This window comes from Prinia subflava, chromosome 3, assembly GCF_021018805.1.
Source record: "Prinia subflava isolate CZ2003 ecotype Zambia chromosome 3, Cam_Psub_1.2, whole genome shotgun sequence".
Taxonomy (NCBI): domain Eukaryota; kingdom Metazoa; phylum Chordata; class Aves; order Passeriformes; family Cisticolidae; genus Prinia; species Prinia subflava.
The window spans coordinates 5,136,557-5,161,296 of NC_086249.1; the positions used below are offsets into that span (position 1 = coordinate 5,136,557).

Sequence of the window (24,740 nt, forward strand, 5' to 3'; positions counted from 1 at the left end):
ACTATCAGAAGGGTCAGTATTTCACATGGAGGAAATGCACCAAGTGTAGAAGAAAGACTTTAAGGAGCTTCTTGACAAATATATAAAATAAAATAAGGACTTTGGCCTTTGCATGGTGAGATCTGAATAATCATTAACTCTTTGTCTTAGAGGAACAGTTTTGGTTTCAGACAATCCAGCAGGAAGATCTACTGTGAGTGGAAATTAAATATATGAACCTGATATCCAGCAGGAGTAGTGAGAACCAGATAAAGGCTTTTCTAGTGTAAGATGTCCAAACCAAGATTTTGCAGACCCAGATATATGTTCTGATCTTGGTGACTGCTCAGCTTCACCTTCAGTCCTCCAGAGCTTTAAGGCTTCTCAGAACCAAAAGGTGTGGGGGTGTACAATTTTTATTTCTTTTTTACTTGTGGAATAAACCTAAGAAGTGCTCACCTTCATGGAGCGCCTTTGCCTGGACGGGTGTGACGTGACATCAGGAATGCGCACCCTGGGTGTGCTTCAGGCAGCAGAACCAAGGTGAGTTGCACAAAGAAAAAATTGAAGTGGTGGGTTGAGGAGAGAGCACCCTGAGCTGTTGGCAGGAAAAAGGAGTAGTGCTGTGAGTGAATGCCCAGGCAGCAGGAAAGCTGGCTGGGGAGAGAGGCCGTGTTTGGTTCTCAATGCATGATACTCCCTGCGGCTGGGACAAAAGAATGAGCAAGGGTGTGGTTACCACCTGTCTGCCCAGACCTTTTGATTCAGAGGGGAGAGAAATGCTCTTTGGGGAGGAAGGAGAACATGGGAATGGAGTGTGAGCAGGAGAAATAAGAGGAGTTAGGATCTAGGATATTGGGGAGGCTGGATTCGTAATCAGTGCCGGCTGCAGCAGCAGCGCTGGACTGCAGTGCCGGCTGCAGTCAGCTGTTGTGAGTGACTCCAAGTGCGTGTGAGAGCTCGTATGGGAAGCTAGTGCAGATCAAATCACCACAGTTGTTTCATAAAAGCATGTCCTATAGAGGACAGGTTGAAATTGAAGGCCATCTTTCTCTTCTCTTTACCTATGTCCTTTGGGTTTGGTTTTTTTTTTTTTTTTTTTACCTGAAAGCAGCTTCTCAGGTTTAGGTTGGATAGTATGTTAAAGGACATAAATGGTTCTTTAACACCAGATATTATTTTAGGCAGTAAAATAGCTAGAGAAAGAGAAATTTACAGCACAAGGGTCAGTAGTGTTAATTTATTGACTGTAGAGGGAGACTGGAATTACAAGTGTTGACAGAGTCCCAGCCTAAGCAAACAACATGCTCTATGAACTTTTACTCAGTTTGTGCTAATCAGATCTGTTGGGCTGCATGGATAACAGTAATAACATTTTATTGTTTTGCCTAACAGCAGCAGAGAAAGCGCTCTGGTTACTTTCAAAATCGTCCCAGCAAATGACAGCGTTTCTGAAGGTTTAGTCATTTGCTTGTCAAGGGCTGGAACAGGAAGGCAGGCAAACTGGAAAACCTAGTATTGCATAGCTGAGAGCCAGAGTTCTCACGGCTACGCAAATCGATACTTACTCCGCCTTCCCTTTTTCTGCAGCTAGGGCAGCCGACTTTATTTTTCCAAGGAATTCCCCTAATTTAACAGTATTTTGAGACTTCTCCTGTGGAAACTATCCCCACTCCCCCTGTTTCCAGCCTCATGTCAGAGCTATGACTGACCATAACTGCAGCTGAAACAAGAAGGAAATGAGTTGTCTCCGTGCTCACTTCAGAGACCGAGGTCCTCACAGAAGACCTGCTTCAGAGACAGAAGCAATGAAAATGCAGAGCTCAGCTCAGGAAGATGAGATTATTGAGTTACGGCAACAAAATGTGGAGGAAAGTGAGACTGATCATGACAACCCTCTAGATGCTCAAACAAGAGAGGTAGGAATTTCACTTGCTCATTTGATCCTTCCAGTGGGGGAAATTCTACACAGCAAGAGAAATGACACTTGAAGGAACATTTTGTAGGGGGGATTTAATTTGTTGTTTGAGGTAGAGGGAAAGAGGCTAAAAACCTGGTAATTTTTTTTTCTTATCAATGAAGTGTTCTAATATGAGAGTGGGATTTTGAGTGTTAATTTAACAACTGAAACTGTAATTGGTTCTCTGAGTTTTGGCTTCTCTTTTAATATGCTATCAGTGGGATTGGGCTCAAAACCAGAAAAAAGTTGAAATAAGTTTTAAAACCAGGCTTTCCTTCAGTAGAAGTTAACCAGGAAACAGTGCTAACAAACAAAAATAAGATGTCCTAGAACAGGGCCTACTGGATTCTCTTTATCTCCGAGTAATTTTCAATTGCTAACCATTATGAATTTGTATTGATAGAATGCTCCAAAACCTCAGTTAAGATCAGCACGTGAATCCCAAGGGTGGTGGCTCCTAGTCCCTAGCTTAAAGCCACGGAACAGACTCACTCTGGCAGAGGAATATCGTATTCACACGTGGCTGCCCGGCAGTGAATTACAGGACTCAGGAGCGGAGATGCTCCCGCTGTGCCGCGGGCACGGCTCGCCCCGCCGGGCGCAGCCTGCCTGAGCCCGGCCCTCCCGCAGCCCCCTCCCCGCTCGCCTCCGGGCTGATCCATTCATTCCCCACAGGCAAACCCCTCTCTGTGCTGTTGAGTCAGGGGTCAGTCACCTCCCCTGCGCTCTGGAAAGCTGGATCAGACCGCTGCAGGCTCAGACACGTTCCGGGAGGAGCAAAGAGGAACGGGAGAGATGCAGGGGGAGAGGCAGGGGTCAGCCAGGTCTGCTTGACTGCCTTGAGAAACTTCACCCTTGCGTTTATCCTTCCCCTTCCCAGAACTGAGCGTTCATTCGAGCTCTCTTTGTGCTGATTATAGCCACTGGCCTCCCGTCCCATCCCGACTACTGGGAAGTTACCATGCTCTGCTCTCTGCTCAGGCGGCAGGTTCACAGAGCTGCCTTGCCCACAGGAGAGAATTTCTTGGCTGCTGTTGCTTCCCCACAGCCTATGGGCAAAGTTCAGAAGGTGTTGGATTAGTTGTGGAGCTGAATGTTTTCTTGGGATCAAGCCAGTTCTCTCTGTGTGATTAAGAACTGAGTTTTGCCATGGTCTGAACGTGGTGCCCTAATCAAAACCTGGGCTTGCCAGCTGCTTGTCTCAGCTGATGAGGCTGTGGCTGATTTCATAGTTCCACTCTAGGCAATAGTTACTGCCGTTTAAAAATGTTTAAAATACAAAACGATATACTAGTGTTAGGTATTAAACTGAAATTCATGCTTCTAAAATATTTAAAAAATCAAATTAAAAAAAGTAAATGTGAGCACAGCTGAAAGCATGCTGTTAAAACCATACTCAGTGTGTGCCTTTCATTCTCCAGTAGTGCAAAGTTCTGTGTGCAGAGGTGTCTACAGAGAGTGTCTCCCTTTTTCTGCCTCTGCTCCTGGAGGAATCTCTCTTATAAGATCTTTCTCTGTGTGTCTGTTTTCTCTCCCTGTTCCCCTGCCACCTACACAAAAGCTTTTAGCCAACTGCTTAATTCAGTTAAATTCAGTGAAAGCCTCTCTGTTATTGTGTGTTCTTAGAAAGTTCCAAAAGTAAAGGAAGGAAACCTGAATTAGTGTCTCCAGCACAGCTGGTTCCTGCCAGTTTGCACGTGTGGCCTAGACAATCTACAAAAGCATGTGCTTTTTCTTAACCTGGTACTTATGTCCAAAAGGACATGGAGCTTCCTACTACCTTTATGGTGGATGGAGAGGGAGGGAGAGGAGTAATGGAAAAGACTGCATGGTCTGCTTATGAATTCAAGCCCTTGCTTCAGGCTTCTGATTCTGGCTGTGGAATAAAACAGATTAAGTTATCTGTTTTGCCACCACCTAAGCTTGCTTCTTTTTTCCTTTTTCCTTTTTTCTCTTTTTAATACTCCTCCTGCTGGATTAACTAATTAAAAAACTAGTTTCTGTCATGGTTTTCAATCTTATTAAAAATTAAGTAGCAGGCATGGTATTGTCCTTTCTCTCCCATATGAATGCACATGCGTGCACAATTGCTTTGAGTGAAGTTTCCTTTTGACCTCATAGAACAGATGAGATTTGCATTAAATTCTCTGTTAAATACACTCAATAGCCTTCAAGTTTCCAGTCTTCTAGAGAAAAAGTAAGTCAGCTATAAATATCTCAATTATTTTATGGAGGGTTTAACGCAATAGTATCTATTGAACAGCATTGTCTTTGCTCTGGGTGCTGGCACCAGATGATATGCAGGTTCACATCATCAGTGCTGCAGAGATGTATAGTTTGGAAATACCTCCAGAGATACCTTTTTATTTGGGAGAGATTGCAAACATTAAAAGGAGAGCTTGTGGAATATGCAAATTTACTTCTCATAGTTTAAAAAACATGGAGCCAAGAAACCACCTTTGCAGTACTTCAGCTTTATGGGCCATTCAGGAGTTGGAAATTCTGCAAAAAGGGGAATGATCTCTGTCAAGTGAATGTCCTTTACCTTCTCAAGGTCTGCATTTTCTCCTGCAGCGGTAGTCAAGGCTGGGAACCCCTGATGTAGATGCTTACCAATGAGGCTCTCCCATCTATGTGGAGGTTTGGTTTCTAAATGTGACAGTAGAGACTTGTTTCGATTTTTCCTGCTTTATTTGATGAATCAATATCCTCTTCTCTTTTATACCTAGGAGAGAGATCCCTGGAAATCATGTAGGAGTGTAGTTTTCTGGAAGTGCAAACAATGGATGGTTATAACTACGATATTTCTAGGGATCTTCCTGGTCATTCTCATCAGCCTCATTCTTTATTCTAGTGAGTATCTCACTTCTGGTTACACTAAACATGCAATATATACACACTCTAATAGAACACAAATGCAATAACATCCTTTAATCTCCTTCAAAAAACTGCTGAAGGAACTGGGATACTGACTGCAGAGGGTGGTGCTGTTGTTCAGTATCTGTTGAGAATGCTTTTATCTCAGCAGGCAGCAAATTGTATCCTGATCAGGTGGCAATTCACGTTTGTAGCTAAGTGAGAAAATATCACAAGGAGAGATTTGGATATGAGGATGAAAACGATGTTTGTAATGTTGGAAACAAGTGCCATGGATGACTTAGGTCCCTTGGTGTCATTGCCTGTAGGCTCCCAGAGCAGATGGTTTTTGGTAATGGAGGTGGGTGATTGACCTCCATGTGCTGTCACTTTTTTCAGGTGACTTGCACTTTCTTTCTGTCTTTCCCAGACAGTCTTTACCTAGGAAATTTGTGAGAAATCCACTCTGCAGAAAGCCAGGAGGTTTTTTTTCAATACTTCAGCTAACTAAAACTTTTTTCTCCCCTTTCTATCTCCTTTTGATTATTAGGTGTTTACACAGATGAGGATGACTACTGGGATCCTGATGAACTACTAAGGAGTGGAAATTTTCACAATTTTTCAGGAACATTGGAGTTAATGTGTGGTCTCCCACACTTCTCCTCTGAGGACATTACTAAGAGGGTAAGTGTTTATGTGATTCCTGGCAAAGTTGATTCTGCTTAGAACATAGTTTCAGTGTTTTGCCTTTTAAGAAGTTTCTGATTCTCCGTGTAGCAACTCAGTTATTGGCAAGTCCACAAACAAAGTGTGTTGTACTTTTTGAGGTCACAATCTAGAAAAAAAAAAAGAACTGTCTGCTTTTAAACACAAAAAAGTATTGATTTTTCCCCCTAAATTTGACCATTTGTTAAGACACAGTCTTCACCTTTTTCATTGAATCATTGAATAATTTAGGAGAGGTCTCTGAAAATCATCTAAGCATAATATGGGCTAAACATCCTGTGTGCTGCATTCTCTTGTGAGTACATGATTACAGCCTGAGTTTATAGCTGTGATTTCTGCTGAGCCAGCACAGCTCTGAGTTACAGCTGAAGTAAGCTCAGCATACTTGGCAGTGATCATTTGGACATGCTGGGAAGGCAATCTCAGGACAGAGACCCTCCCCTCCACGAAATAAGAGTTAGAAGAGCCTTTTGGTACTAACTAAATCCCAGACCTAACATCAGTTGCACATGGCAACATGAGCACATTCTTTTAGTTCACCCTGAGTGCCTCCATTGTGTTACGGTTACATAGCAATCACTTAAATGCACAATTAACTTGTCTATCAAATTTAAAGGACTCTGTACCTTTTCCAGGGCAGATATTTGCTGTTACCAGCACCTGTTTTTATGCTCCTTAAAGCACTTTGTAATAATGATTTGCTGGGGTTTTGGTTTTTTTGGTTTGGGTTTTTATTTTTTGGTGAGGAAAAAAAGAGATTGAATAGAAGAAATTTTTTTCCTCTCTCTCTCAGCTAACAGAGGTCTACAGTTCATCTCCAGCTTTAGGACGTTACTTTAGGTCAGCTGAGGTGATTTCTTTCAGGTAAGCAATTTCTGTCACCAAAGTTATCTGAAAACTATAGGCTTTTGGTGAGACATACATTTTCTTATGTAAATATGTACAGTATTTAGATCTGTGAAAAATAAGTTGTTTGGGGAAAATTATGTGTACAGGCAGTGAAAACTGGTCAAAGGATCCTCTGGTGTAAATGGTAAATGCTGTTAAATTATGTAATGACAGGAATATATTGTTGCTGCCAAGTATCACCTCTGTTATCTTTGGTTCCAATTGCAGCCCTTAATAAACATATTCAAGGTTTTTATTAAAAGGAGAATTAATTGCTGGAGACACTTAGGATTGATGTAGTTTAAATAATCTTAAATAAATAAAACAAGGTTCATGGGGGGGGAGAGTATCCTTTTGTTCCCAAAAGAGATAAAGACAAGAGGAATATACATTTTTCCTGTCATAGAGAAGTAGCAGAGAAGTAAGGGAAGACAGAGAGCTTCCGTAAGGACTTCTGAAAAAGAACTCTTACAAAAGAAATTAGAAAGACATGAGAAAATCAAGAGAAGTAGTTTTGCAAAGTCCCAGGTCCTTTGAGATAGCAAGGACAGAGGAATAGCCACGTTGGAATGTGGCAAGGGGCATTTGTAAGGGCACTTTGCTCCCTTGAGGAATACACTCCCTTGCCCTGCCAGCCTTGGGCACACCAGCTTTGTTCGGCAGTGAACTGTAGCTCCTTAGCCTGATGGATAATTAATACTAATTATGATGTAGAGCATCAAGTGCAAAGCTGTAGTTTTTCACCGATTTACTGATTAGCTAATAACTCTTTCTCTCTGCCTCTTTGATATCTCTCTCCTGCTGTCTCCTTCTTTCTTTCCTTTTATTTTCCCCCACTCAAATATTTTTTGAAAATGTTTTGAATTCTGTAAGTACAAAAGGTAGCTGTTGAATCATAGCCAGCTTTGGTAGAGCACAAAACATGAAATCTCCAGAGACGGTCTCAAGTTCATTGGTTTGTGTAATCCAGAGCTGAGTCAGAAGCACAGCTGGGTTGTCCCAGGTACTGCTAGCAGGTAAACAAACCTTCCTTCAGGTTCCTGGCTAAACTATGCACAGGATATTGCAACACCTCTTATCAGTAGTTTCTTGTAAAGCACCACTGCTGAAAACCACATCCCATCAGAACAAGTATCCAATTGCCCCTTGTGCATTTGAAAACATTTCTCTGGCTGGCTTCAAGTTTGTACCCAGTTTCAAGAGCTCTCCCTCTGAGAAGGAAGGGGGAGGCAGAAACTGGCATCTTTGGCAGCTTTCATTCATAATACTTTTCTTGGGGAATTTTTTTTAATGCATTCCAACATTGATATGAAAAGTCAACCTTCTCAAAAAAAAACACCTCCTGTTGAAACTTGAAGACACTCATCCTTGTCTTTGTGTTTCAGTAATGAAAGTTCCACTGTAATTTATCAGCTAGTGTTTTCTGTACCACCATCAACAGAGGGATTTATGGAAAACAGTATGAACCCAGATTTTATAAGGAACATTTTACGTCAAAATATTTATGATGAAGATACTCCTAATCCTGAGACATCTGAATGTGATACATTAAAGCTCAACCCAACTTCTCTCACATGTAAGTGCTGTACATTAGAGAAATTGTTTCTTTACAAAAAGCAGAAGTATTTATGGGAAAGGAGGGAAATATTTCTAGAAAGATATTGAAATACATTAGTATATATGATTTGCATAACAGTATTAAGAACATTTTAAAATAGCTTTCAGAAAGTCTTGATATGCTTAATTTAAAACCTGGGACTCACTGTTTGGTCCTCAGATGAGAAAGGGAATAGCAATGAGACTGGTTAGCTGTGGACTCCAACAAAACTTTCCTGATCTAATATTACATTTTATCTATACAAAAAAAAATCTCCTTGTATGTGTGTTTACTGTAATGGGGAGACAAATAATTTAAAATATTTCTCCTTATTGTACATTTGGTTTTGAATGCTAACAAAACAAATTCTAATCCACAGGATGAAAAAGACTCCTGATTTTTTCGAAAATTTATTATGCACAGAAATACCTTTAAAGGAAACAAATGGTCATTGTTCCAGGTTTTCTAGGCAGTGGTTCCAATGACCACCAGTGACTAGGTAGTGACTCTAATGAATTTATATTTGTCCTGGTAGAAATGCCCATGTAGAAGCCTTGTGAACTTTGAAGTTATATTGAAAACAATGCATGGAGCTGCCTCCCCTCAGTCCCAATTTACTGAGTCACACCTATGTGCTTTTAGAATAATCATAGGCTAACCATTCAGCATTGCAGTGTAGGTAAGTGAGGTTTGCAATTAATTCATATTGGTTTTTCTTGGGACTCTTACCAAGGGACAAGAGATTAACAAGTCATGAGTTTCAATTTTTAGAAGCATTTTATTCCTTTTATATTAACAGGATTCTTAGAAAAAGTAATGTAAAAAGAGACAGGAAAGAATACATTGAAATAATTATTTAAAGTTTCATTTTAATATTAATATTATACTGTTTTAACTTTCAGAGAAATTATGGAAAGATTCCTCATCTTCGTCACCTCCTAGAAGAGATGTGATTCCCTATCTATGAGTAATTCCAGGGCAGGGAACTATTCATTAGATAGAAACACTTCTAAAATTGTCTTATAAATACTGCCTGTGATGCAATATTGTAAATGGAAAATGTGGTATATTTATGACAGTGTTATATTGCTATAGCACCACTACCCTCATCTTCTATATCTCAATAATGTGTTTCACCCTTGAGAAAATCATGTATTTGATACATGCTCTGTTGGCTTTGAAAGCTCTGCTTTGTTTTGCCTTATGATAAAATCTGAATGCTCTGCAAGAGCTTTAAAAACAGTCTTGCACATGGCTCCTTTCATTTTCTCTTGGCTTATGCAAAATTATCTGCACAGCTTCATCCTCAATGCTCAATTCCTCAAATTCATATCTGTTATTTTTTCCCTCCAAAGTTCATATGTCACATTTCCTTGTTGCTCTTTCCTTGTAAAACAGCCTGAAAACCTATTTTTATAGAGAGTGTGTGTATATATCTTTGAATTGTTTACTTACATGCAAGGCCTTTGCATTAGCTTCTTAAAAATGCTTTAACTCTCATGATTTCCCTATTCTTCCTACAGTCTTCTTGGATAAGGTGCTTTTTGCTCTATTTTTCCCTTCTTCAATGTGAAACATGAAAGAAGAAAGCAACAGCATGAAGAGACATGTCTTGTTCACTAATGCACCTGAGTGTCACAGGAATCTTTAAAAGGTCAAATTAGCATTGTGCTTTTACAGTAAGCTACTGCTACTAGTGAATAGACAGATACTTGACCTGTCCTTGTAAATCTGAAGACTAGTCTACACCCTTAATTGTAGTTCCTGACCAGCACTGGGGATAAAAATGAACAGATTTGCCTTAATAAGGCAGTAAATAGTTGTTCTTGCTGATGAGAGACTGGATGAGATGAATCAGTGCTAAGAGGAAGGTGAAGCAGTCAGTGCAGCCCAGCGTGGCATGAAAGTTACAGACAGTAACTGGCTAGAACATAAAAATTAGGCATCAACTTCATGCAGAATGGAACATATTCACTACCATGTAAGTGAAGTATATCTTGTCATTTGTTTATAGCCTTATATATGTTACTATTGTTAGATAGACGCTTTTATTTTAAGACGCATTTTGTATTGTAAGAAATGTCATGGAAAATTGTTTTTCTCTTTATAATATTACTAGTTTATTTAAGGAGTAATCTCACAATGTTATTGTGCATTAAATTATTTTTTTTACTCTTAAAGTGACTGTTTTCATTCTTTAGCAGCTCTAGCCTTTCAGCTGTGTGAGTTGGAAAACAGCCATTGGAATTCTAAATGCTGAGCTGTATGAAGCATGTCTGACAGAGCTGTACACTCAAACCCATAGTTGTTGTTGCATGTGTTTAAACTGAACTTGGGAAACATTCTGGACCAAATTAGTTGTTTGCCTGACTATCATATTTGTGGCTTATTCTGATTCCCTCTTGGCTTGTAAAATATAGCATTGACTGTAAGAATTATCATTTCTCTTGCTATAATACTCTATGCAGCATACAACTAGAAGAGAGATTCCTTTTAACTCTTATGCTGGGGAAGGATAAACTTCATGGCTTATACGGTTTGTCCCACAAGTAGCAGGCTATGAAAGTACCAGCAGCAAAGAAATAAATTGCTGTGGAGATGCTGATCAGTCTTATTGCTCTCACCAAGAGACCCCATCCTTTCCTTGAGCACTTCTTTATCTTGATTCTAGGAACAGAAAAATAATGTAATGATTAGACTTCTGTATGGTGATACCCATATGGGCATTAAGAGTTAAGAAAGCAGTAAAGCTTTTTTTTTTTTTTTTTTGCCAGCCATCCTCCTCTATGTTCATACTATTACCCCAGAACCTCACAGGAAAAAATGAGGTGGAGCTGTAGTAAGATATGATATTCAACAGAAAATGTCTGACTTCACAGAGTGCATCCAGTCAGGGTTTGAACTCTCACTGAAGGAAGTGTCAAAAAAAAAAAAAAAGTGGTTTCTGGTTATATATCTGTGAGGTAAATTGATCACATAAAAGAAAATTTAAAGTGAATTAATTATGCTTCAATCCCCAGCAGTGGGAAAACACATTATTACGTCAAGTTAGATATTTTGTGTGAATGATCAGTATTAATTGTAATGGAAGAAATGAGGAAAAAAATGACTGAGACAACTGAGACACTGTTAAAAAGCAGCTTGTGGAGTATAAAATCCGCCCTTTAAAATCCTATGGCAGGTGTCATCTGTGTAGCCACAGCAGCCGGTATGAGTTTTGGGCAGACTCAGCTGCCTGCCACAGCAGTGGTACCTGCACATGCTGGCAGTGTGTCCATCCACTGCTCTGTGCCCATGGGACTGTCCCCAGCAAGGAAATGGCAGGTGGGAGTCACAAAGGCACTGCACCATAAAGCCAGGGCTGCAGCCAGCATTCACATACTAGAGAAGACTTAAAATCAGGAAAACTGTTCAACATTTTCCTCTATACTGTTTTGTTACAAAAATGGAGGGAGCAAAAAAACCATGCTTAAGCAAGAACACAGGCACATAATCACTCTGTGAGCTCTGGTAAAGAGTTGAATACCTGAGTTCAGTCCTTTGCACAAGTCCAGAAATGCTGCTTGCGGAGGGGTGCTGGGCTGTGAGGAGGTGGTACTCCAGCACTGCAGAAAGCCAGACTGGAGACTCCAGCACGAGTGAGCTGTGGAAGCATGGTGTCATGGAAGCAGCATCTGGACTTCTACTGAGAAGTAGTTATCACCTGGGCAGCATCAGTATTGATTGTTTTCTCAGGGGTGTAACATTTGTTTTGCATGCAGTTTATTGTTTTGGGGCTTTTTATTTCACTCCAACTTTAAGACTTCACACGAAGTATTATTACATTAGAAAGGGGAGGGGGGATTTTGAGAAATTAGTTCTTTATAAAAAATGTGCATTGTATAATAGTACAAATCAAGCATGTCTGAGAAATTTTGAGCAAAAATACATCTAATACAAGGTTTATGCTTTCATTTAAAACATGAAACATTCTCCAAAGAAACAGAAAGACCCTGTTATTATTGCATTTTTGAGATTTATAGCAGTAGTTCTTTAAGGCCCCTTTAAAAAAAGAAGTATTTTAAAAGTCAAAAAAAATGTACAGCCTTGGTTGCTTTATGATATTGTAGCTCCTGATTTTCTATAGAGGAACACTGCCTTAAGATGGCAGCTGCTAGTGATGCCTCCTGGTTTAACTGTCAAGTCCTGTACCCAGTCCATGTTTCTTTCCCTGATCATGCACAGGTTTGGCTCATAGTGAATGACTGGTGGACATAGCCTAATGAGTTAGACGTAGCCTAATGAGTAAGCTTGGTGACAAGAGAGAAAGATTTGTTTGAAGACCCAACAGCAGAGGTAGGATTGTTATCGTGGCTGCACACATTCAGGCAAAAGAGTTCCTTCTAAGTTACCAGGATATCATCATATTCACTGTGCTCTTCAGGGCTGGTGACATTTGCCTTCCTCTTGGGCACACTGATAAGTGCATATTCTGTCTGATTATTGTTCTCATACACAGAGACTTCATGCTTTACATCGTGGCTGACAGTCGAGTACCACAGCTCACCGGAATTCATAGAATCTTTTTTGGCAAAGTGTTCCTGAGGGGAAAAAGGGAGAAAAGTGAAAGAGTGAAGCTTCAATATGATTATACCCTGAAGAGGGTTGTAGCTCCCTGTGACACCCACCCGAGCTGATGGGCATGAAGGGAAAGTTACACAGGACATTTTATTGATGTGTGTGAAGGGAGCACATTTGGGATTTGAACAAGACTTAATATGGGGTGTTTAGGGAAGGAGCTGAAGGAAGAGGGTCAGGGTGGCTTGCAGAATAAAAAGCATAAGAAACCAGAGGAAGAAAGGGAGGGACAGGAGTCACAGAAAGCTGCCAGAGAGACTGAAGACTGAAGAGACCTCTGGGAGGCAATTAAGACCCAAAGTGCATGTGTGTGTGTGGCTGTCCAGGAGATGCAATGTCCTGGAAGGGGCCCTGGCCTCTCCAGAGACGAAGTGAGGGCTAATCCCTTCCCCAGCAGCCCTCATCTGATGCTGTCGTTGAGAACAGGGGGAAGAGAAAGAGGAGCCATTAGCAAAGGAGGAGGTAAGATTGTGTGGGCAAACGTATTCCCAACTGTGTTTAGACTCATCCCTCCTTTTGCCTCCTGAGGATGTTTGCTTATGGGTTGTGGGTGACTGTGCATTAAATCGTTAGCAGGATGACTCATTAAATCTAAAGGGACAATGTGCACTGATTAAATACTTGGAGCCAGAAGTTAAAAGTTTGTTTGCCCTTATGTTCTTGATTTGAATGCAGTGGGTACTGAAGCCAGCCAGTAACTCCCGGCTTTATAGTGGAATCCTCTGTTGTCTGCAGTAGTGCCAGTATTTTCAGTGAGTGTTGCTGGGTTCATGGTGACATTTGTAGCTACCTTCAAGCTACCTTCCACTCTACAAGTGGAACAGAGGTCTCTGTTTCATGGGTTAAAAACTCCAAAGGGTTAGCTTTTATTTTTCAATCCCAGAAGAAGGATAATGTTAGAACAAAATTCCTGCAAGAATTTGCCTTGCATTTTCCAAGTTTTCTAAGTCATATTGTCTGCGTGGAAGATCTCCTGACCTTGAGAACACTTCAGTGAAAATAAATTCTGATTTTTGATTTGAGGCTTTATAAAGTTTTGAGATGTAGAAATTTCAGAAATTTTAAGGAGCAGAACAGTTGGGGTAGATTTGCTTATTATCGAGTGCATGGCTCTTTCATCCCCTGGTCATGATTGCAAAGATGGAAGGACGGCAGTATTTCTCTTAACGAACCTGTGAAATGAGAACAGGTAGGTTCTTAATTTTTATGAGTAAGTGGCTCTCAATCCACTGAGTGAAGTCTAGAGCATCTCTTGTCCCTTCAAACACATAGGTCTAACCAAGACTTGCTCTGAGTCACATTTTCCAGAATCCTTCTGGTTATCATGTTTTGAAAGGCTCTTATCATCAGCCTTCTCTTATCAGTAGGGAGACTGTAGTGCAGAGGTGGAGTGATTTATCCCACATGCCAATGGAGCAAGTGTGAAAACTTCCATTATTCACAGGCCAAGTTTCTCTCCTATTGCAAGGACTGTTTTCAAGCCACACTCTGGGGCTTCTCCTTGGGACATCAAAAACTCTCAAAACCAGACAGGTACTTGGCAGGTTCCCCATTACAGTTCCACCCCCTCCTCTTCCCCCACAGTCCATCCCACACTCACAGGTACAAATGATGAGCTCATTTCATCACACCCTTTTCTGTCATCTTGCCCATTTTCTTCAAAATTTTCTGCTAAACACCCACTTATCTGCTGGGCATCAACTTTTGCTTTACTGGTGTCATCTTTGTTAATAAAAAAACGAAAACCAAAACCAAACCAACCCAGTTAGGCTGCTAAATGGCAGCGCTTCATTCTTCTGTACATAGGGGTTCTGGTGATTGCTTGTCATCAGGGACTCAAGAGGCAACTTCATTTACCCTCCACTAAAGTGAACTATTTACAGAGCAGAGACAGCAAACCACAGGCACTCAGCTCCTGCCTCTCGGAGCTCAGCATATTAACACAAACAACCACATGCGACTGAAGTACAACAGTTGAGATGTGACTATTGCCCCACCCCTGCTTTCCAGGATGATAAATTTGGGCAGAGAAGCAAGGCACACACCAGGTCATAGAGTTACCTCTTAAATTACTCTGGGATGCATTGCCAGAACTCCTAAAGCTAACCCCAAAGCCAGGAGGTAAGATGAATGGGCAGTGTGTTTATCTCACCAGTCTTTACTGTGTTGCAATGCAACCACTTGCTCTGTTGTGATTTATCAGAAACTAAATGTGCAACCTAAAAGGTCATGTTTGGTTTTGTGGAGTTTTTTTCTTTCTTTTCTTCCTTCTAGAGGCAGTGAGACACTGGAAGGGGAAACTGTTCTTTTCCACCAGAGACTTAGCCATTTGTTGATACATCTGCTGTTTTTTTATAGTGCAAAGATTAACCAAAACCCTTTAAGCCTCAAAGTATTAAATCTCTCTTTGTTTTTCAACTGAAGATGTCTTTATTACTAAGCCTGGTTGGCAGTAGTCCATTTAAATTACTTTTAGAAAATGTCATGCTGAAACTGAAACTCTTTTGGGAAGCATGCCAGTAATCAAGAGACTGGTGACCAAAAACTGAGTGGAGAAGGGAAGGAGGAGAGAGAAGCACCCCCGCAGCTGTAAGTTGTGCAGTGGCTGAGGACACTCACTGAGACATCATCACAAGGTTCAGCCTCCTGAATAGTCTGCTTTGGGCCAGACAACATTACACTCAGCGTCAGAAATTATGAGTGTGTGCTGCAGTCTGTTTGGCCCCTGGCTGCCCAAGAGTGGGGCTGCATCTCAGTGTTACAGTTCTATGAGCATACAATTATTTTGTATGTAGGCTTAAACTGGTGTTTTTCTGCAACCTAAGCAAACAGTCTGATTATGGGCTTTTCTTTCTTCTGCAGGAACACGATGGAGACTTTGTCTTTCTAATATGTGGATGCTTTGGACTCAATTGACCCAGAGAGTGGGGGTGGAGGAGGGAAAATCAGTTTTAGTCTTTACCTTGATGGTACCTGGTGGAGAGCTCCATGTCTGTGCTGAGGAAAGAGGAAGAAAACACATGTGATTTTCATACCCTGTAGTAACAGTTGACAAGGATTTTCATCAGCATAGGATTTACTCAGTCTCAACATAGGCTGTGCAAAAGCATGAACTTGTGTGACAATAGCAGGGAAAAGGGTTAAACCTCTGAGAGCTAAAGAAAGCTGATGGCTTTTTGAGATTTATCTTGTACCTAGTTTATACAGACTTGTATAGCACAGCGCTGCCCACTGACCTGAATTAAACCTACATGTACGATCTTGGCTTTTTCTTTTTGTTTTGTTTTTGTTTCATTTAATTAACTGAAATCAGTTTTACTTGTCTGTCTTAGAAATGAAAGTTCTTGCTTGCTTCCTGACTGTGTTTTAGCTTTATGACCCATGCAGCCATAATTCTGCCTGGGGTCTCTGGCTGGGTGCTGGAGCACAAAGGCACTACCTGATGTGCCACATGCACTGGCTGTCTGTGTGCACAGGTTTGGCAGTCGGGAGCTGCTCTAGAGATTTATCTCTCTGTCCCATAAACATCTAAGTGGCAGAAGTCTGTCATTGTACATGTTGCCTTCTCCTAGCCTTGTCTGTATCATTCTGGCTGGTTCTTAACATGAGGTGGATTGAACATGTTGCTCCTGTAAAAGTCCAGAGCTGAACTTTCACTTTTGCTTAAGATAACAGAGCTTTTTAAGCCTGCTTGTTTTACAACCTGACAGGAGAGAGTCAGTCTCCCAATACTGCATTGAAACTGCCACCTTGGAGAATTTATGATGTTTTCAAACATTATTGTGCTGCCTTGACACTGCCATGAAATTGCCAGTGTAGATGACTAACAAGGAGAGGGGTTTTGCTAATGCTGCAACTTGTGAAAGTGGTAAAAGTATTATACATCTGCTGCATGAATGGCTTTATCCACAAGAGGGAAAAGGCAGCAGCCTGAATCTAAACCAAGACCTGATTCACAAGAGCACGTGTGATCCTGGCTACCATAGAGTGTTCCCTATTTGCATATTCAGTACGAAGAAACTATTGTGTTAGGAAAACACCTCATTACTGATGTCTGTTTTTAGAGAAAGTCCTTAGCAGTATTTGTGTGTAGAGAACGGGTTCTGGTGTGTGAGCACACTTAGGCTGTGCTGTGCTGGCAGCCCACTTCAGCAGCCCTCCACCTCCTTTGCTGTGCCCCTGGAAGAGGCAGGGGCACAGCAGAGGTTCCCCCGCCTTGCTTGCAAGCCTGGTGGGCTGTGACACACCAGGAACAAGTGTCCCATTGCAGGAGGCAGCTGCAAGGAGCGGCTGAGGCACCCGGGGCTGCAGGGGATGGCTGCCCACGCCTGCTGCCTTCTCCGGACACAAAAAAGACCAAAGAGCCCCCGAGTAATCCAGCGCAGTAGGACATCGGCGGGCAGGTATATTCCTCACTGGATGCAAGGAGGTTTCCTTCCTCTGGGGTGAAAAATGCCTTGCCATGGCTGCTGCCCATGGCTGTGCCTGTCAGCCGTCTCTGCAGTGATGCACGGAGCTCCCCCATGTCCCCATTCACGCCACGCCACCCCCGAGGAGCTCAAGCGTCCTTACTTACTTTGCTTGTGGGAGTATCTTTTTCTCCAGATGGGGACGGGCCATTTCCACCTAGGGCATGGAAATAAGGGTGAGCAGGCAGAGACCGGCTCGGTGGTCCTCACCTCCCGCTGCCAGCCAGGGGCACACGCAAAGCCGCAGGCAGATGCCTTCTCCAGCTGTTCGGACAAGGCACTTTGTGCAGCTTCTCTGCCGCTGTTCTCCCGAGAGGCAGCCCCTGGCAGGCACCCAGCCCTGCTCTGCAGAAGCAGGGGCTGCCACAGGGTAGGAGAGGCACAAATCACAGGTCCAGGGATGGAGGGTGGCAGCTGTCGGCAGGGGTTACAGCATTTAGCTGTTCCTGGGAAGTACAGCCTTTGTTCCCTGTTCCCTCACAGTACAGCAGCAAAGTTTGTGGATTGGAGGAGCAACCAGCCTTTCTGGGCTTGTCCATATGAAATAGCTTTAGGTGGGTGAATCAGCGGTAAATACCGGGAAGAGACAGGAAAGGACTGGTCTCATGCCTCCACAAATGATCTGTAGCGATCTGACAGCTAGCTTGTCTTGGGAAAAGGCAAAAGGCAGAAAAACATAGTGATAGTGTGACAGAAAGGGCAAACACGCGGGGTGAGGGCAAGGCCAGCAGACCTGATCTCTAGCAGTTGAAATAATCCTTGCTGGTTCAAGCAGGAGAATTCATTTGCAGGGTTAAGTACTGAAATTATTTTCAGTAAAGTAGGAGCCTGTACATGGTGCTCAGGTTGCTGTTAGCAAGTTTCTTGGTAATAAGAGCTAGGCTTTCTGAGGTGTGTATTGTTGCTTAAAGTTTACAATTTGGGGCTTGTAAAAGGCCAGTAATTAACCAACATTTTGCAATGTTGTGTTAATATTTATATGCTAGATTTGCATATATAATAAAAATGTGCTAAGGGATATAAAACTAGCAAGTCATATGAATTTAGGGATTACACACAGCATGCTGGTGGAGGTACATTATGAATCAGTCTCTAATTGCTTATTTGCATTTTTTTTTCTTTCCCAGGACTGAGGAAAACAGGTAGTGCTGCTATTCCTTTTTTGCTGTAGATACTTTTCCTTGCTAAGGGTGTGCTCTTAGCTCTCATTTCTTTTACAAACTACCTAAGTTCCACAACTCACCTGGAATAATTTCTTTCTGCAGATGTCCCTCTCACAAGAGTAGCAGAAAGTTTTGCAAATATTAGTGAACTTCCCAACCTTCTGTTTAGTGGGAGAACTTAGATAGCTTTCATTACAGCTGGGCACAAAAATAAAGCTATAATACTACCTCATTCTAGGTTGCCCACCTGGTTTTCTTTGAATTATATAGAGAGTTTTGCCTATACTGGATATGAAATTCTCTAGCTAAGTTGGAGATGCCAGTGTGACCACTTCATATAATTCAATAGAAGTCCTACGAGCTTCATTTAAAATAAAATATGTATATGTATTTATAATACATATAACTCACATTAGGAGCCTGCTTTAGCTATCAGATATTGTGAGTTTGATATATTGTATTTTTGTTTCCTGATGTCTATTTATTCCACTTTTTCTTGTTTATATTCAGTTGGCTTCTGATTTTTTAGTCCCTTACTAAGATGAAAAGGCTGTTGGGTTTGCGTAACTCTCCCCCTGGACTGTCAAAAGTTAAACAGCGTATGTTTCTATAGCAAATTAGATCTGTAAACTGATGCATAACTCTTGGATAAATTCTTATTTAGTCAATCATGTGTAATCCTGCAGGGAATACACATTGTATGGTCTGAGAACTGAAAGCCTTTCTCAGCATCTGCATTCATGCTACGGACATGCTGACTCTTTGAGGCAGGTCCCCAGCAATTAGAGAAAGGGAGCCCAGCTTGCCTGTGGGTGGAAAAGGGTTCTGAAGGGTCAGCTCTCACTGGGCTGAGATTTTTTTGAGGCAATTATAAGTATAGTTTTATTCGAAAAATGCTGGTCAGCAGTCATGAAAGAGGACAAATGTGACTCTCATTAAAACGAGAACAAGGGCAGATTTTCTTTCTTTCCATAGTTTTACCTAGCTCTAGCTCTTTGCAGACAAGCTGCACGAACTATGTTACAGGGCTGTCATGCTCAGGAAGTGGTCAAACCAAATACAGAAATGCCTCTAAAAAGCAAACACTCCAAACAGAAGGGATGAAGTGGCAGACATGGGGATGTATAGGAAGAAGGAAAGAGTCAAGAAATTAATTACAGAGGAAGCAGGAGAGTTTACAGATACATGGTAGGGTCTGCACAGCAGCTGCTGTTAACAGAACAAGTTTGTGTTGCCTGCTTTGCACACCTGAAGCTAATGTTTCCTTCAATCTGAATCTACTTCAACCCAGCTGCCAAAGGGCTGAGAGACAGGGCAGTGGATTCCCCTTTCTGTCCCTGAAGGGGACTTCCTGGGCAGAGGCAGTGGGATGCTGCTGGCAAGGTCATACAGACACCCACAGAGCCACCTTAACAAGGGTGATGCCAGCCTCACCTGCTTCCAGAAATACGAAGCTCCTCTGATCTGCTGTGGGGCATGGTATCATCAGCCTTCAGGGAGGACCTGCTGCAGCTGTAGTCTCAGTCTAATTTGGTGTCCCACAACAAGAGGTTGTGGTCCAGAAAGAGTTGGACCTTCCTCCAAAATATCCAATTCTTACCTGACTCCTTAAACTCACCACCTCTGACACGAAACTGCCAAACTCTCAAAACTCCCCATATCCAACCAAATAAGCAGCACCATCCTTGCGTGGTGGCTGGCTGCTTGGCAAAGAAAGCCAATGCCCCATCACTTCAGTACATTTCAATCCCTGTCACCCCTGTAATTGACTCTAGGGCCTCCCAGACATGTCTGGTCCTCACCTACATGTGGGCTAATCCATCTGATGAACTTTGCCTGCCTGTCTCACTGGAGTGATAATTTTGGGAAATTTCTTCCAACCGACTGCCAATTTTCCCAAGACTTGCAGACACTCCCTCACCTGGAGGTGCCCATCTACTTTGACTATTTTCCACGCCTAGTTAAAGTTACTCGGGAGAGATGCTGACAGCTGGATGATGTAAATGCATGAGCCTCATTCCTTAGGAATTTTATGTGGATGGGCTGCCTGTTACAAGATACATTCAAACTTTGTGTTGTAACCTGACCTTTCCCTTTAGCCTGCCTCTGAGCTGCCCTTGTGCTGTGGAGCAGAGGAGCCTTTCCTAGCTGACCCTCAGTATCTCCCTTTCACACTTCCTGGAGAGCAGCAGTGGCCAGGACTGGACCTCTGCAGCACCAGAGTTTTGCAAGGATGCTGAGTCACTGCATAGGAATGACTGTTTCTCTGGGAAAAAAAACCAAAACCAAGCCAAAAACCCCACCCTCATCATTTCTCCATCCCTCTGAACTTCTGCCAGGCCTATGATTTTGCTGAAAGACCCAGCTTTGTCAACAATGAGGCAGCTATGACTGAGGAGAGATGTGCTACACAAAATTCACCCCAAGCTGGCACAGCTCATCGACAGCAGCTGGCATGAGGTGATTTGCAATTGCTCTCTGTCATGCAAGGGCAGCTGGTCAATGATCTCCCTGAACAACTTCTCCTGGCAGTGTTTTGTTGGAGTTTTTGAAAGTGAAGGAAACAGGGTGTGGAGCTGCATGAGCACAGACTGGGGCACTGCACCAGGCCAGTGATGTCTTTTATGGCCCCTCCCTCTGATGGGGGATATGGGTTTCACAGCCCCATCAAACTAGCAGAAAAATCTGCCTTACAAAAACCTTGTTTGCAAGCTTCTTATAAAGAATTCTGTTCTTATTCCTGCTCCTAAAAAGCAGTCAGGAATTATTTCAAAAGCAACACAAGTCCCATACATAAGGGTGAGAAGACCACTTAAAGCAGTGGGGATGCAGCAAGCCTGGGAGCTGAGAGCCTGGACCTGAGACCTGTAAGGCACACAAGCTTGTCACTGCTCCTTACTGCCACAGGTGAGGACCCACCCATTTCACATGGATTTTGTTTGCCTTGACTCAAACTCCTTCTGAGAGCAAGGTTTCATGCTTTGGGGACTTCTGCCCTTTTTTCTTAAGGCCAGATAATTGGTCACAAATTACACACCTGGCCACAGACCTGCAGAGAGATGAGAGATGCACTCTCTTTGCAAACAAGAGGAACATTGAATTTTGGCAATGGAGTGTCTCATCTGAGCTCCTTAAGACCAAGTAAGCAGTCAGGATGCAGTACTCAGAAATTGCATGGCCTTTTCTTTGACCTATCAAGAAGACACTGGGAAAGAAAGGGAATTTTCCACCTGTCCTAGGTGGTTTCTGTTGAGCACCCTCCTCTGTCTTCATAGTTCCTTAGGAGGCAATCTATTCCTAACCACTGTTGTACATAACTATAGGATACTCACATATCTCGTGTACAGCATTTAAATACATTGTACAATTTCATCTATTTCTATATACTGTATATAAAAGCTTGTCTTTATGAGATGTGGTACCAACAGATAGAGACAGCAAGGTGAATGTCCTCTAAGTGTAGTTTTCCTGCCTGGAATCTTGGAGCAGATGACAAGTATTCTCTGTTCCTTCTGTTTCTCACCAGCATGGACTCATGGACTCCCTTCCTCCCTTCAGCAGACTCCCTGTGCTGGAGCTTACAAATTATGTCTCCTCTGTAAACATCATCCTGAGGCAATGCTCTTTGACATACTAAGAACTGTGTTGTTCCTCTTAATTTGCTTGCTAAATTATGTTTTGTTAATCAAGAAGCTCCTCATGGTGCCTTGCATGATCCCTTGAGGCTGATTCTTTGCAGGTATCATTTGTTTTGGAATCACGCTCTTAGTCCTATTGTTTAGTAATTAAACATAAAATGGTATTGGACCTACCTTATTTTTGGTAGGCAGTTTCCCATCCTTTGACTGGATCTCTGCACCCTTTGGCAGCCAGTTTTGGTGTGGTTTCCTTGCTGGCTGAATTGTTTTCTGTACTGGCTGTTTTGCAGAATGAAACTCAGTGACCAAAGCAGTTTGTTTTGTCACTGTAAGTGTATGCAGGACTCAGAGGTTGTGCACCTAAAAAAACTAAAAACCACCCAAAGCTTCCACTGCAGGCAAACATTAACCAGTGCGGGTGGGACAGGAAGAGAGGGGGAATGGATGATTGATGTAGCTTCCTGGGGTGCTGGGATGAGCTGGTGGCCTCCACAAAGTGACTAATGTGCTGCAGAATGGATTCCCTCTAGGTTCTGTGGTCTGAAACAGCAACTTAGGGTGCTTTTGACAAGAGGAAACCACATGCCTAGCCATCTTGCTCTTCTGAGAAACGCTGTAACAAACTGAATGGTAAAAACCAAACACTTCAAACCACAATGAAGCGTAGTCTTTGCTACTGAAGCTTTCAGTGCAGCCTTTCGTGCTTTTTTGTTCTTTTTTTTTTTTAAATTATTATACTTTTATTTTTTCTTCTTTCTCCCAAGCTACAAGGAAGAAGAAAAATAGAAGAACCATAAACATAATTTCCAGGGCTTGTTGACTGGGAAGGAAGCAAATTTTAGTTGACACATTGTAATTGCCACACATTGCCAGAAAAGAAAAAAAAAAAATCTCTGTAAGACTTCAGGTGTCTGCAGCCAGTTCATCAAACCTCAGAGGTAAGAAATGTCAGGCAATTAACAGGACACTCTAAGAACACGTGCTGTCCCCTGGGAACGTGTGGTTTTGCAGAACAGAGGTGCACCACCATGACCTAGGTCTCCACTAAGTAGCCCCCTCCTTTATTTCTGTTTTGCACTTTTCTAGGCAGTCCAACACCAGATTTCAGCAACAGAATCTGTAATTTGCAGCTGACAGCAGAGTGTTTAGCGAGGGAGGGAGTCCAGTTTGGGGAGAAATCACATATCTTCAAATCAAACATGACATGGATAAAGAGCTGTGTCTGTGTACAAGCTACCCTTGTGTGCTCTGATCTGAAACCCATGCACAAACACAGTTTGTCTGTAACCCTGCCCAAATGAGCACCACCTGGTCCTGCTGCATCCCCTGGCTTTGAACTGCCTCAGCCTGCCCTGATAAAAATGCCAGAGGCTGGAGCAAATGTTGGTAGATGCAGCTACTGTCCTTACCTCAGTGTACTGCAGCTCTCCAGGGTCAACTGAGATGATGAATGATTTGTCATGTGCAGGCTCTACTTCAACATGTTATAAAGCTCCAGACCCGTTCAATTCCACAAGCTGCTTCCCAAGAGTGCTACCTACAACTAGAGCTGAAGAACCAACCTCCAAAAGTCACTGCAATGCAGACATGGCTGAAACCCTCTCCACCTGTTTTGTTCTCTTTACAGGGAATGCTTGAGAGGTGGCACTGAATCCTTCTGACAAGGTAGGCAGATGTCCAGTTGTTAACCTGGGCTTGGATGGCTGAAAAAACAGTGGTTTAGCCTGATGGTTGACAAACCAATGTTTTAGACTATGATTGTGCCTGAGTGGCTTCCCTTGGCAACGTTTTCTGGAAGTTCAGCTATGTGAATTAATTGCATTATTTACCTGGTCTGTGGGGAAATGCTGGCACTTCATGACTGTGCAATTCTTGTATGTCCTTTTTAAATTTCCTCAGAACTAAAGAGGACATCCTGGTGAAACAGAAAGCAAGACAATAATACGAATTGCTGTGCTTTTCAAGCAGTAGTTACAGAAATACTTCTGCCTAGGTTATCCCCAGGCTTTCACTGTCTTTGGAATATGACTGAAGCTGAGGCATGGCACGCAGTTCTCAGAAATGAGGATGTTGTCCAACTGAAGCTGAAGAGCATGGCACCTGTCTGGCAAGGAAGGAGAGGATCTGTAATCCACGAAAAGTTTGTGCAAAGATGAACAGAGCAACAATACATGCACTTAAAGATACATTCACAAATTTCAAATAGTTTGGGTTAATTGATCTCACATGATCAGTGAAATGTTATGTTTAAAGGAAGTAATCAACCTCTGATGTTTGGTCCCTGGAGAGGGGAACAGTCTGACAGAGATGCTGCAGCAGTTGGATGTGCATTGCAAACACCAACTCATGAAGGATCTTTGGCAGGCTCAGGTTTCCTGTGGTACCAGGAGCTGTCAGAGGAAAGGGAGAGCTTGGAAGGAGCAGCCAGCATACACAGCTTTTTCTCACCAGGGGTGCTGTAACAAATTCAAGCAAACAAATTTTTTCCCACCGGCAGAGCCATCTCTGTCCTTTGGTGAGACTGAAAGTTTGCTCTTTGTTGAAAAGTGTTTCTACCAGCAGCACACAGTTTTTAAGGGTTCTGGAAGATCCGAGTGTTTCTGGGAGAAAATAAGTTGGTTAAAGCTGACAAGAATATTTCCTACATACCAGTTGGGCTTGCAATTCTTTTTAAATCAAGTGCAGTTCCTTTTGTGATGGCTAAGTGGTGATCTCATATTTTGACCAGGACGGAATGCCCTTCCAGAAATTTTGCAGGAAAGTGGAACTATGCAAATGACTCAAGGAAAGGAAAACAAGATATCTCAGAGGAAAAAGACAATAGTATGAAGCAACTGTATTTTTCAG

At 42.3% G+C, this 24,740-nt stretch overlaps 1 protein-coding gene across 1 annotated transcript; it reads left to right on the forward strand.

Moving 5' to 3' along the window:
• Positions 1-391: 391 nt before the first annotated feature.
• C3H3orf52 (chromosome 3 C3orf52 homolog) lies at positions 392-23,325 on the forward strand. Its single transcript, XM_063393845.1, has 7 exons — positions 392-1,898; positions 4,669-4,792; positions 5,346-5,479; positions 6,315-6,385; positions 7,795-7,985; positions 8,909-9,987; positions 22,658-23,325. Coding segments are annotated over exons 1-6 (702 nt in total). The 5' UTR covers positions 392-1,718; the 3' UTR covers positions 8,911-9,987; positions 22,658-23,325.
• The last annotated feature ends 1,415 nt before the right edge of the window (positions 23,326-24,740 follow it).

Bases quoted from the DNA above. Each gene is read 5' to 3' on its own strand.
- C3H3orf52 (XM_063393845.1), top strand. From the start codon at position 1,719: ATGAGTTGTCTCCGTGCTCACTTCAGAGACCGAGGTCCTCACAGAAGA. The intron at 1,899-4,668 runs GTAGGAATTTCA...TTTTATACCTAG, and splicing joins TAGATGCTCAAACAAGAGAG to GAGAGAGATCCCTGGAAATC. The intron at 6,386-7,794 runs GTAAGCAATTTC...TTTGTGTTTCAG, and splicing joins GCTGAGGTGATTTCTTTCAG to TAATGAAAGTTCCACTGTAA.